Genomic DNA, 13,673 nt, shown 5'->3' with positions numbered 1-13,673 from the left:
CGGGATCGATGGCGTCCCTACCGCGTGCGGATGGCCGGGTTTCACCGAGCTCTTCGATCAGAGGGAGGACAGGATCCGGCCTGAGATGTTTATAATCCAATAGATGCTCAGCCCCGGTCCCGGAGATGAATTTTTGGCTCACGGATGGCGGTGGTTGGGGGCGGACTTCCAATCGCTCGCGTAATCAGGGGGTTCGAAGTGAAACGACTGAAGCCCCGGTGATAGTGCACATCTGAGTTCAGCTTTCGCTAAACATCGGGCCCGGGCACGAGTCGGGGTCGGGGAAGGGAAGGGCATGGGGGCTCTCTGGTGTTTTGTCTACATTTTCTAATTGTCTAATTGACAAAGAGACAGCTTTCCCCACCCCTACAAACTCCAGAAGAACCACCACTCTGCCGACAGACACCTTCCTCCGCTCCCTGACCCCCACCCAAAATGCCAGGGTTCCTGATCCAGTGACCACCAGGTTGGGGTGATATTCTGTGAATCAAGAGGCTTGCTGACTTGTTGGCAGGAACCGTGTCTACCGACTCTACTGTACCCTGAGCACCTAGTACAGCGCCCTGCACCCCATAAGCGCTCAGTAAATACCGTCGGCTGCCTGATTCGTCGTCAGTTGCCACCGCTCTAATAAGGACAGTTTGTCTGATTAGACCAAGCTTAATTTTATTTATAAATATATTTACAAAAGGATCTATTGTTCCAAAGAATCCTAAAAATTTACAGTGCCAGAGCTTATAGGTCAAAACAGTGGACAGTTTAAATATATTGCTTTATTATAAGAAACACCTGAAACCCAAACCTGTGATTTACAAGTCCCCATCATTCTCACGAACAGAAAATATAATTAAAATAAGACACGCCCTCCAAGCGTCTCGTATGTCAGACATTTAAGGGTTCATCCCTTAACATAAATATAACACCCTCCTGAACGGTTTGGAGATTACAGGCCCTTGAGACAACCAAATCTTGATCGGCCCCTTGGAGGGTGAGACGAGGAACGCGCAACTGAACTTCCCGTGTCATTCGCGGCTTCCGCTAGATCCGCGGGTCGTCCCAAAAGAGGATCGATATAGATAGCGAGAATTTGTTTGGCGCCCATGGGGTCTGTGGAGACCTCCAACTGCATTTTCCAAACACACTGTTGTCTACAGCAAGAAGTACTTTCGTGGGGTACGTGCGGTATTCAACTCCCCCGCGAGTGGAAAACCGGTCAGCCAGCCTTTAACGCCAGTTCTGGGTATTTGAAGAAAATTCCCCTCCTCTAAAGGAACTGGGATTCAAGGTGTTCTCTTAAGCTGACGGCCTGAAAAGGTTCTTTTTTCTAAGGTTACTTTTCCATCAAAAGGCCTTCAGGGCATACAATTGTATGTGAGTGAGCATATATTGCACATGAACACACCCTAACGTGGGCACATGTGTGCATTTACACACACCCACCCCCCCACACACACACATTTAAAAAATTAGATCAAGCAAAATTTGAGTCATTTCTATACTTCCACCACTAGAGCTCTTAAAGTCCAAATTTTCCAAAAACTAAAAATCTGCCGTGAAAAACAACCGAGGCCAACGCGCCTGTAGTTCTTTAAAACAACTTAAACTGGGAAATGGGAAGAAATCATACCCCCCGTCCGCCAAAAAAGCCCCACTACAGCCACCCGTACAGGTCCAGAAGAATCGGGGCAATCCCTTCGTTGTCGGCCAAAAGCGGATCCGTGCGCTTCCCTCGGTCTTCAAGATGTCTCGCTGTCTTGAGTCGTCTGCTGGGGATATGAAGCAGCATTAGAGAGGAGCGACCCAGTTCATTCCCAGCCAGCACTCATCCCTTCGGTCGTATTTATTTAGCGCCTACTACGTGCAGAGTACTGTAATAAGCACGTGGGAAAGCACGATACAACAATAGTGGCAACCCCGCCCACAACGAGCTTATAGAAGGGGGGACGACGCGAGTAAATAAAATGAGAGAGATGTACATAAGCGTTGTGGGGCTGGGGGGGGGGGGAACAAAGGGAGCAATTCAGGGTGACGCAGAAGGGAGACGAGAAAAAGTGGGGCTCAGTCTGGGATGCGCCTTCAATCAGGCTTTGAAGGGGGGGAGAGTAATTGTCGGATTAGAGGAGGGAGGGCATTCCAGGCCAGAGGCAGGACATGGGCTGGGGGTCGGCGGCGAGACGGAGGCACACTGAGAAGGCTAGCACCAGAAGACTGAAGTGCCTGCGCTGGGTTGTAGGAAGAAGAGAAACGAGGTGAGGTAGGCGGGGGCAAGGCGATCGAGTGCTTTCGTGGTTGCCAACAAAGAGAACTAGCTCGCATGGCCTGTTTAGCTTCCCTCAATCCGGCGGTTACCGTTACAGTGGGAAAACCTAAGTTGCAGGCAGCCCTATCTACCCGCCACCGACTGCCTGCCTGCTGGATACGTGTTTGGCACTCTGTCCCAGGTGAATTTTCCCAGATGTTTGGACTCCCGGGCCTGGCAGTCAGAGGGATGTGGGTTCTGATCCCGGCTGCGCCACTTGTCTGTGTGATCCTGGGCAAGTCGGTTCACTTCTCTAGGCCTCAATTCCCTCATCTGTCAAATGGGGATTGAGACTGTGAGCCCCATGAGGGACGGGGACTGTGTTCTCTCCAAATATCTTCTATCAAAGCCAGTGCTTAGTACAGTGCTTGGCACACAGTAAAGCACTTAACAAAGACCGCAGTGATGATGATGATAAAGTGTCCGTGCTGGTTCTGAAGCTTGCTCCATTTCCCAAACAGGCAATGGAAAGAATTGGAAACCTCTCCCAAAAACGCTACCCCCACACAGAACCAAAACTGGGTTCGGAGCTAAATTTTCCCCTTCAGCAAATACGGTGAAAACCGGTTTTTGATACGTGCGGTTTGCCGTCTGGAGGAAGGCGCCCGGAGCAGGGAGCCAGAAGAGCTGGTTTTCGTCCTTCCTCTGCCTCCGTCCCGCTGTCCTTCCTTGGGCGAAGGCACCACCTCTCTGGGCCCCATTTTCTCACGTGAGAAAGGGGCATGACACCACCACCCTCCTCTTTTCTTCAGAAATATTGAGACAATAAAATAAACTGATGGATCTCCGAGTGCCCAGGGAAAATAAAAGTGCGGTACCAATTCAGGGTACTATTATGATGCACTTCTATAGTGCCAGGTTCTCCTCATACTATTATTTTTTTTTTTAAAGTGGCTTTTGTTAAGAACTTCCTACGTGCCAGGCGCTGTACTAACACTGGCGTAGATACAAATTAACCAAGTTGGAGAGTCCATGCCCCACACAGTCTCCATCCCCATTTTACAGATGAGGGAACTGAGGCTGAGAGGTACGAAACCTCACACCTACAGAATTCTACACTATCGGGGCACTAGGTGGGCACCATCGAGACACCGGACGGGCCGAACCGAGGGCGGGATTCTCCGCTTCCAACCAGGAAGCCCTTCTGGGCGGAAACCGTCTTACTTGTCTCAGGAACTGCTTTCCGAGGTAAGTGGTGGCCACGCTGGTCAGGTTCTTTTTGCTGCCCACTTTACACCTCATGTAGCCGTACAGGTTGGCTCCCTGGAGGACCACCCCCATCACCACCACGGCCTGAGGAGGAAAACCGCACATCACCACAAAGAAAGGCCAACTCATCGCTCCACTGCCCCGCTGCTCCAAACCGGGCGACGAGGCCGGGCCCGCGGAAGCCAGGGCAGAAGAGACGCCGCACGGGCTCCCGTGGTTCCCCCGGGAGACGGTCCTGGTTCGGGGGCCTGGATCCAGAGTGGGGCCAGGGGGCCGGACAGGCACGAGGGAGAGGAGCTGAGGGCTTAGATGGCAGAGCAGCCCAATCAATCCATCCATCACTGCTGTTTACTGAGCGCTGTGTGCGGAGTACTTTACCAAGTGCTTGGGAGGGTACAACAGAGCTGGCAGACCCGTTCCCTGCCCACAAGATAAGCTCAGAACCGGGAGTGCCGACTTATTTTGAGCACGGGGCTGGACAGGGATTTACGAGTGGGGGATGATGAGGCAGGGAAGGGACAGGTTTCAAAGAGATAACGGGCCAGAGAGTCAAGCCGGGGGGCTTTTCGGCCTTGACTGGAAACTCTGGGGTCGTCTTTTTTGTCAATTCGGTAATATTAACTGAGCGCTTACTGTGGGCAGAGCAGTGTACTGCTTGGGAGAGGACAATATAACAATAAACAGACACATTCCCTGCCCACAACGATCTTAAAGTCTAGAGGGTGGGGAGACGGACGTTAATATAAAGAAATTAATTAAATTACAGATAAGTAAATAAGTGCTGTGGGGCTTAGAGGCGGAGGAGAACAAAGGGAGCAAGTCAGAGTGATGCGGAAGGGAGCGGGGGAAGAAGAAAGGGGGCGCTTAGTCAAGCCTCTTGGAGGAGATGGGCCTTCGATAATGCTCTGAAGGCGGGGAGTGTAACTGCCTGTCAGATTTGCAGAGGGAGGGCGTTCTGGGCCAGAGGCAGGACGTGGGCGAGGGGTCGGCGGTGAAACAGACGAGACGGAGGTACAGTGAGAAGGTTGGCGTTAGAGGAGCCAAGTGTGCGCGCTGGGTCGGAGTAGCAGAGTAGCCAGGTGAGGTAGGAGGGGGCAAGAGGATGGACTGCTTTAAAGCCAATGGTGAGAGTGAGACTCGGGATGGGAAAATTCGAAATTCCGGCTCGAAAAAGGTGCGGGGGGGGCCCGCCGACCCAAGCACCCCCAGGAGAGGGCCCGAAGCCCACACCAAGTCCAACCCGTCACCGCGTCGAAGCTCACCAGCCATTTCACTTTGAAGGAGAACAGGGCGCTGAAGGCGAACACCACCCACATGATGGGACAGGTGATCAGCCCTAGCCAAAAGATCCGGGACTCCGCTTCTGAGGCCTTCTTTTTCCCTTGGGCAGACACCTAAAAGAGAACTGGAATTCAACACTCTGTCTGGTGATCGCATTGTTTCGTGGGGGGCGAGGAGCCGCCATCGGGATGCGAGTGCAGAACTTGATCCGCCCTCGGACCCAGGATCCGGGGAACCGCATCCGCTTGATATACTGTTTACTGGGAATCTTCCAATGGAAACAGAGAGGCAGCGTGGGCCAGTGGCTAGAAACGGACCTGGGAGTTCTAATCCCGGCTCCATCACTTGTCTGCTGGGTGACCACGGACAGGCCACTCGACCTCTCTGGGCCTCAGTTAACTCATCTGTAAAACGGGGATTAAAACCGTGAGCCCCATGTGGGACAGGGACCGTCTCCGACCTGACTAGCTACCCTAGTGCTTAGAACAGCGCCTGACACATAGTAAAATACCATTTAAAAAAAAGAGAAATGATCTGACCCAGATCTCCACGGGACAAAGCTAAAGCTCACCGGAGCAGGCTCTAATCCACGACTGATGGCTTGGGAGCCCTGGCCGCTAGCCCCTACCCGCAATTCCGTTTCCCCCGTTTGCAAATACCATCACGTCTTTCTCCCACATTAGATCATCAGCTCCTAGAGAGGCGGGAGTGTCTCTCTTACTTCTGCTAAACTCATGCGAGCGTTTAGAACAGTGCACTGCACACAGTGGACGCCCAGTAAGTCCCATTACTTCTATTAACTAGGTGGCGGGGACAATATGCTCCTCACCTGATGCTCAATTCCAGCTACGGAAACAATATGGTCCAGTAGAAAGAGCACAAGCCTGGGAGTCGGAGGACATGGGTTCTAAGCCAGGCTCCACTGCTTGCTGGCTGTGTGACCTTGGTCAAGTTGCTTACCTTCTCTGAGACTCAGTTTACTCAACTGTAAATTGAGAATTCAATACCTACTTTCCCTCCCCTTAGACTTTCCCCTGTAGGGCCTGAGTATCTTGCATTTGCCCCAGTGTTTAGTCCAGTGCTCGGCCTAGGTTGCCCAGCTCTCCTGAAAGGATTCAGGCCTCTAAACCTTTGAACCCTCCCGGCCCCCTGCAGACCCTCCTCGAGCTCGACCAGTTTTACGAGAGGTTGGCGGAGCAGCTTTTACCTTCCGGGCTTCAAAAACCCAGTGGCTCTTTCCGTCGTCATCAACCTGGTTCCACCACCGCAAGCCGACCATCAGCCTTCCTGTAACGTTCTGGCAGGGTGGTAACGATCGGAGAAAAAAAGAGAGAGAAATCATCTGAACCACCGTCGGCCCAAATCTCCGGGGAAATAATCCAACAACTACAAACTCCTCTCCTCCCTGCCTGCCCAGCAGATGGTTCCTGGATGGGGTTGTCCCGGGGAGGGGGAGAAGGATCCTGCCGGGGCACCCGAAGATATTAATCAGGGTTCCCCCAATTTTTTACCTTTCTTCTCCATCTTTTCTTCCACTTCTCTCCCTCTAGTATCCAGGCTTTTGCCCACGTTCTTTGGATGTGTTTCTTAGTTATCCTCCGCTCCAAACCTAGCGTCCCACGGGCCTTACGGCATCATCCCACCAGGAGCCGAGGGCTGACCTTGCCACACCAAGGACGGAGGCGGAGGCCGGGGCCTCCGAGCTCCGCTCTCGGGGCTGGAGAATGGATGGCCTCGAACCCGACTCCCCGGAGGGAAGGGAAGCCCCTGCCTGCCGGCCGTCAGGACAACCCTACCCTCCGCACGACCAGAGAGTGCACAGAAGCAGCTTCGTGCACAGAAGCAGCTTCCCTCACAGCCCAAGTCAGGATGAGCCTTACGGGGAGAACTTTTTCCTCCCTCCCGGTGGAAATGGGACTCAGAGTGCTGTTTCCCTGGAGCTAAGACTGTTCCTTTTTCTGTAGGCGGGCCCCCTTGATGGCGAGCCCCCCCGAGGCCAGGGACGGGCGGGTGAAGGAGACTTCGGGGACTAGTCTCCGTTGGCACCACCCGCCCCATTTCCTCGCACTCTAGACTTCGGAGGCCCGTTGTCGGAAGGACGTTCCTTAGGTTTCCGTGGCGAGCTGCCCAAAACGCCCAGGGGGATCTCCCGTTAGGGAAGAACTGAGTGTGCCGCACTTCACTTTTGGGCGGCGCTTACTAAAGGCCGGCGTTAAGAGCTCTCCGGCTCAGACCGGCCCCACCAACAGCCTCGCTGCAGGGATCAGTGGGAGGTGGGTCTTTGGGGGCACCGGCCGACCCACAGACGGGCCTCGGTTGGCATCCCGGTGGGGCGAGAGGGTAGCTCCTCGGGGCCAGCCCCACGGCTCTAACCCACGGCGCGTGCGCCTTTCCCCGCGATGCACGGCACCGCCGCGTGCTTACCTCGCTCCCCCAGCGCACCAACTCGGCTAGAGCGTTGGTTAATTTGGAGAGTTCCCTTGAGGACAAGATGCAGCTGGGAAGCAGCGAAGAGAGGGCCCGGGAGTCAGAAGACCTGAGTTCTAATCCCATCTCTGCCACTTGCCTGCTGTGTGACCCTGACAAGTCACTTCACTTCTCTGGGCCTCAGTTATCTCATCTATAAAATGGGGATTCAAGCCCTCTCCCTCCGACTTAGTCTGCGAGGCCCTGGCGGGACAGGGACTGGGTCCAATCTGATTACTTTACAACTATCCAGGGTTTATGACGGTGTTCGACACACGGTAAATGCTTAACAAATACCATAAGTATGGTTATTATTAGTAGCTTTAATAATTATTATTGGCCCCAACCTAACATCCTCTTCTGAAGCGCTATTTGTCAAACACTGTTCTGAGCGCTGGGGTAGATAAAAGTTAATTAAGTTGGACGCAGTCCCTGTCCCGCATGGGACTCGGATTAAGTCCAAGGGTGGACAGGAAATACGTAGCGAGTTGCCCCAAGTCACAGAGCAGATAAGTGGCGGAGTCAGGATTAGAACCCGTGTCCTCTGACTCCCAGGCCCGTGCTCCGTCCGCTAGGCCACACCGCTTGAGCTCCACAGCCTCCAGATGTACAAAGGCACCGAATATTTCTCCCGCCTCACTCACCCAGGCAAAGACAAAGTGCCAGAATTATTACTGGGATTGCTTCTCCCCAAGGAAGGCAAGAGGACTGCTTGGCCAAATATCAAAAACTCATTTCTTTATATTACCCTCCGTCTCTCTCCCTTTACTCTGCAAGCTCCTTGTGGACGGAGAACATTCCTACCCACTCTGAAGCATTATGCTCTCAAGCGCTGAGTACAGTGCTCTGGACTGTCTCTGTTACCGATATGTACATTCCAAGCGCTTAGTGCAGTGCTCTGCACATAGTAAGCGCTCAGTAAATACTATTGAATGAACGAATGCTCTGCACACAGTTAGGAATCAATCGACACCGCTGAAGATGGTGAAATGAATCCCCAAACCCTCTGAACGCTAAACGCACCTTAATAATCACTTAATAATAATAGTAAGCGCTCCACACACGCCGTAATGATGATCTGTCATTTATTCCTTTTATTTATTTCATTTATTCCTATCAAAAAAGCCCCCCCCGCCGGCCGGTCCTCCCGGTCTAGTCATTCTCAAATTTATTTAAAAACGCAAGCAGTTGGGCTTACCTTCACGGCCCAGAAGTCGAACGATAACAACAAGATGATCGTCACCATGCAGGCAATAAAGCTGCTGCTCAGCAGTTCGCACAGGAGATAAACAATGATGGCACTCACTCGGAAGAACAAATGGAAAAATGAAGCCACTGGATGTCTGGAGGCGAGAGCACAAATCGAACCATGAAATTGCAAAGAGGAGAAACCCGGGGCGCTTCGGGGGTGACGGGTAAAAAAGTCATTCCGTTCTTTTAAAGCAAGGCCGAGTTCTTGAAACAGAACGGCGAGTGATCGTTTGGGGGACTAAACCGGTTTTTCTATCATTTGTGATTTTCAGGAAAGCACATTATCTCTGGAAATGACCAAAGCGTCTGCCCGTCTGGGGCCGAGCCGACCCGGGCTCCCAAATCCGCTTACGTTCTTACCTGATCTTTGACTTCTTCGGCCGCCGGGCCGCATCGTCGTCGGCATCGAACAGGGACACGTCTTCTGTGTCTTCGTTGCTGTCCTGGACCAAGAGGGAGATTGATCCATCACCCGGAGTAATGATGATGATAATAATAATAATAATAGTGAGGATGGTATAGTAAGCAGCGTGGCTCAGTGGAAAGAGCCTGGGCTTGGGAGCCAGAGGTCATGGGTTCGAATCCCGGCTCTGCCGCTTGTCAGCTGTGTGACTGTGGGCAAGTCACTTCACTTCTCTGTGCCTCAGTTCCCTCATTGTAAAATGGGGATTTACTGTGAGCCTCACGTGGGACAACCCGATTACCCTGTATCTCTCCCAGCGCTTAGAACAGTGCTCTGCACATAGTAAGCGCTTAACAAATACCAACATTATTATTATTATTATTATTATTATTAAGCACTTCCTATGTGTCAAGCACCGTTCTAAGTGCAGAGGGTAGACACAAGTTACCCACAAGGGGCTCGCGGTCTTCATTCCCATTTTGCAGACGAGGTAGCCGAGGTGCAGAGGAGTTAAGTGACTTGTCCAAGGTCACGCAGCAAAGTGGGGGAGCCGGGATCAGAACCCAGGTCCGTCTGACTCCCAGGCCCGTGCTCCAGCCACTGGGTCGTGCTGCTTCCCCAAATGCGACTCGATGTCACCCCAAAGCAAATACCATCATTATTCTTATTATTACTCACTTCCCTGTGCCTCGGTTCCCTCATCTGTAAATGGGGGATGAAGCCTGTGAGCCCCATGTAGAACAACTGATGACCTTGTATCCCCCCAGCGCTTAGAACAGTGCTTGACCCATAGTAAGGGCTTAACAAATACCATCATTATTACTATTTTTATTACCCAGGCCATGGCCTGCGTCCAGCCCGATCTGCTTCTCTCCCACCCAGCGCTTAAAACAGTGTTTGGCCCATAGTAAGCCCTTAAGAAATGCCATCATGATTCATATTATTATTCACTTCTCTGGGCCTCAGTTCCATCCTCTGTATAATGGGGATGAAGCCTGTGAGCCCCACGTAGGACAACCTGATGATCTTGTAACCCCCCAGCATTCAGAACAGTGCTTGGCCCATTGTAAGGACTTAAGAAATGCCATTATTATCATCATCATCCAGGCCAGGGCCTGTGTCCAGCCTGATCTGCTTGTCTCCCAGCGCTTAGAACAGTGCTTGACCCATTGTAAGCGCTTAATACTATCATTATTATTATTATTACTAACTTCTCTGTGCCTCAGTTCCCTCTTCTGTAAAATGGGAATGAAGCCTGTGAGCCCCACGTGGGACAACCTGAAGACCTTGAATCCCCCCAGCGCTTGGAACAGTGCTTGGCCCATAGTAAGTGCTTAACAAATACCAATATTATTATTATTACTCAGGGGAGGGCCTGCATCCAGCCCAATCTGCTTCTCTCCACCCCAACGCTTAGAACAGTGTTGACCCATTGTAAGCGCTTGATACTATTATTATTATTACTAACTTCTCTGTGCCTCAGTTCCCTCCTCTGTAAAATGGGGATGAAGCCTGTGAGCCCCACGAGAGACAACCTGATGACCCTGTATCCCCCCAGCACTTAGAACAGTGCTTGGCCCATAGTAAGCGCTTAACAGATACCAATATTATTATTATTATTACCCAGGCCAGGGCCTACGTCCAGCTCGATCTGCTTCTCTCCACCCCAATGCTTAGAACAGTGCTTGGCCCATTGCAAGCGCTTAACTAATACTATCATTATTATTATTAACTTCTCTGTGCCTCAGTTCCCTCCTCTGTAAATGGGGGGTGAAGCCGGTGAGCTCCACGTGGGACAACCTGATGACCTTGTAGCCCCCCAGCGCTTAGAACAGTGCTCTGCACATAATAAGGGCTTACCAAATACCATCATTATTATTATTTTTATTACGCAGGCCAGGGCCTGCGTCCAGCCCGATCCGCTTGTCTCCCAGCGCTTAGAACAGTGCTTGGCCCATAGTAAGGGCTTAACAAATACCATCATCATTATTATTCCCCAGGCCAGGGCCTGCATCCAGCCCGATCTGCTTCTCTCCCAGAGCTTAGAACAGTGCTTGACCCACAGTAAGCGCTTAATAAATACTACTATTACTATTATTATTTCCCAGACCAGGGCCCACATCCAGCCCGATCTGCTTCTCTCCCAGCGCTTAGACCAGTGCATGACCCATAGTAAGCGCTTAACAAATACTACTGTAATTATTATTATTATTCCCCAGGCCAGAGCCTACGTCCAGCTCGATCTGCTTCTCCACCCCGGCGCTTAGACCAGTGCTAGACCCATAGTAGGCGATTAACAAAAACTATTATCATTATTATTATTCCCCAGGCCAGGTCCTGCATCCAGTCTGATCTGCTTCTCTCCCAGCGCTTTGACCAGTGCCTGACCCATAGTAAGCGCTTAACAAATACCAATATTATTATTATTATTCCCCAGACCAGGGCCCACATCCAGCCCGATCTGCTTCTCTCCCAGCGCTTTGACCAGTGCATGACCCATAGTAAGCGCTTAACAAATACTACTGTAATTATTATTATTCCTCAGGCCAGAGCCTACGTCCAGCTTGATCTGCTTCTCCACCCCAGCGCTTAGACCAGTGCTTGACCCATAGTAAGCGATTAACAAATACTACTGTAATTATTATTATTATTTTTATTCCTCAGGCCAGAGCCTACGTCCAGCTCGATCTGCTTCTCCACCCCGGCGCTTAGACCAGTGCTAGACCCATAGTAGGCGATTAACAAAAACTATTATCATTATTATTATTCCCCAGGCCAGGTCCTGCATCCAGTCTGATCTGCTTCTCTCCCAGCGCTTAGACCAGTGCCTAACCCATAGTAAGCGCTTAACAAATACCAACATTATTATTATTATTATTCCCCAGGCCAGGGCCCGCGTCCAGCCCCATCTACTTCTCTGCCAGCTCTTAGACCAGGGCATGACCCATAGTAAGCGTTTAACAAAAACTATTATTATTATTATTCCCCAGGCCAGGGCCTACGTCCAGCCCCCATCTGCTTCTCTCCCAGCGCTTAGCCCAGTGCATGACCCATAGCAAGCGCCTAACAAAAACTACTATTAGTATTTTTTTTATTATTTTTATTCCCCAGGCTAAGGCCTGCGCCCAGCCCCATCTGCTTCTCCGCCCCACCCCCAGCAGAGCGCTTGGCCCGGAGTAAGCGCCGCACAGACACCGTAATGATGCTCTGTCCTTTATTTCTTTCATTTCTTTCATTTATTCCTATCAAAAAAATCCCCCCGGCGGCCGGTGCTCCCGGACCCCCTGCTGCTGCCCCCCCCTCCGCCCCCCGGCTCACCTGCCGCAACATGGCCGCGCCCTGACCCTTTCACTTCCGGGTCTCGCCACTTCCGGGTCGCGCCACTTCCGGGTCGCCCCCTCCGCGGCCCCGCCCCCTGGGGTGACGTCACGGGCCGGCGCGTAATGAGAACCGGCGTAATAGGTGAGGGGCGGCCCCGCCTCAGCCCTTCCAGCCTGTTGGTAGAGCGCTCGCTATGGACAGCGCCCCCTGCTGCTGCTACTCCTGATGATGATCATCATCATAATAAAATAAAAATAGATAGTGGTGTTTGCTAAGCGCGTACTATGGGCAAAGCACTGTTCTAAGCCCTGGGGGATACAAGGTGATCAGGTGATAAGAGTATAATGTGATAATAATCGAATCTATTATAATATTATATATTAATATTAATAATATATGTTGCTATTGTAATATCTATACTATAATCTATTATAACACTCTACTTAAATCATATTATAATAGATTAGAATATATTACATTATATTATTATCACATGATGATGATGATGATGATGTTGGTATTTGTTAAGCGCTTACTACGTGCCGAGCACTGTTCTAAATGCTGGGGGAGATACAGGGTCATCAGGTTGTCCCACGAGAGGCTCACGGTTGATCCCCATTTTACAGATGAGGTCACTGAGGCACAGAGAAGTGAAGTGACTTGCCCAGTCACACAGCTGACCAGTGGCAGAGCCGGAAGTCGAACCCATGACCTCTGATTCCGAAGCCCAGGCTCTTTCTACTGAGCCACGTTATATTATTATCACCTGATTATTATAATATAATATAATATAATAAATTAGATTATATTATATCATGATCACATTGTATTATTATATCATTAATATAATATAATCTATTATGTTATATCTCATTATATTACGTTATATCATATAATCTTTTATATTGTATTATATTACAATAATATAATAATAATGTTGGTGTTTGTGAAGCCCTTATTATGTGCCGAGCACTGCTCTAAGCACTGGGGGATACAAGGTGATCAGGTGATAATAATATAATGTGATAATGTGATAATATTTATAATATAATATATAATAATATAATAGTATAATATAACATAATAATGCGGGTATTGGTTAAGCCCTTACTATGTGCCGAGCACTGCTCTAAGCACTGGAGTAGATACAGGCTAATCAGGTTGCCCCACATGGGCCTTCCAGTTTTAATCCCCATTTGACAGATGATGTCACTGAGGCCCAGAGAAGTTAAAGCGACTTGCCCAAGGTCACACAGCTGACTAGCTGCAGAACCGGAATTAGAACCCATGACCACTGACTCACAAGCCTGCACTCTTTCCACTGAGCCACGCTGCTTCAATGGTGCTGGTATTTCTTAAGCCCTTACTATGTGCCAAGCACTGCTCTAAGCGCTGGGGTAGATACCAGGCCGGTTGACCCACATGGGGCGCACAGGCTTCATC

At 50.7% G+C, this 13,673-nt stretch overlaps 1 protein-coding gene across 2 annotated transcripts; it reads right to left on the bottom strand.

Moving 5' to 3' along the window:
* Positions 1–640: 640 nt before the first annotated feature.
* TVP23B (trans-golgi network vesicle protein 23 homolog B) lies at positions 641–12,281 on the bottom strand. Of its 2 annotated transcripts, none has more exon segments than NM_001281861.1 (7): positions 641–1,766; positions 3,464–3,592; positions 4,771–4,902; positions 5,997–6,086; positions 8,454–8,598; positions 8,867–8,949; positions 12,228–12,239. In NM_001281861.1, coding segments are annotated over 7 exon segments (621 nt in total). In that variant the 3' UTR covers positions 641–1,736.
* Between the last annotated feature and the right edge of the window lie 1,392 nt (positions 12,282–13,673).

This window comes from Ornithorhynchus anatinus, chromosome 15 (assembly GCF_004115215.2).
Source record: "Ornithorhynchus anatinus isolate Pmale09 chromosome 15, mOrnAna1.pri.v4, whole genome shotgun sequence".
Classification (NCBI taxonomy): domain Eukaryota; kingdom Metazoa; phylum Chordata; class Mammalia; order Monotremata; family Ornithorhynchidae; genus Ornithorhynchus; species Ornithorhynchus anatinus.
Note: the sequence above shows the minus strand (reverse complement) of the source record. Positions and strands in the feature narration are given on the sequence as shown.

Excerpts from the sequence above, each read along its gene's own strand:
- TVP23B (XM_039914136.1), bottom strand. Across the intron at positions 3,593-4,770 it reads CCTTCAAAGTGAAATGGCTG|GCCGTGGTGGTGATGGGGGT; the intron begins GTGAGCTTCGAC and ends TTTCCTCCTCAG. Across the intron at positions 1,764-3,463 it reads GAAAGCAGTTCCTGAGACAA|ACGACTCAAGACAGCGAGAC; the intron begins GTAAGACGGTTT and ends TATCCCCAGCAG.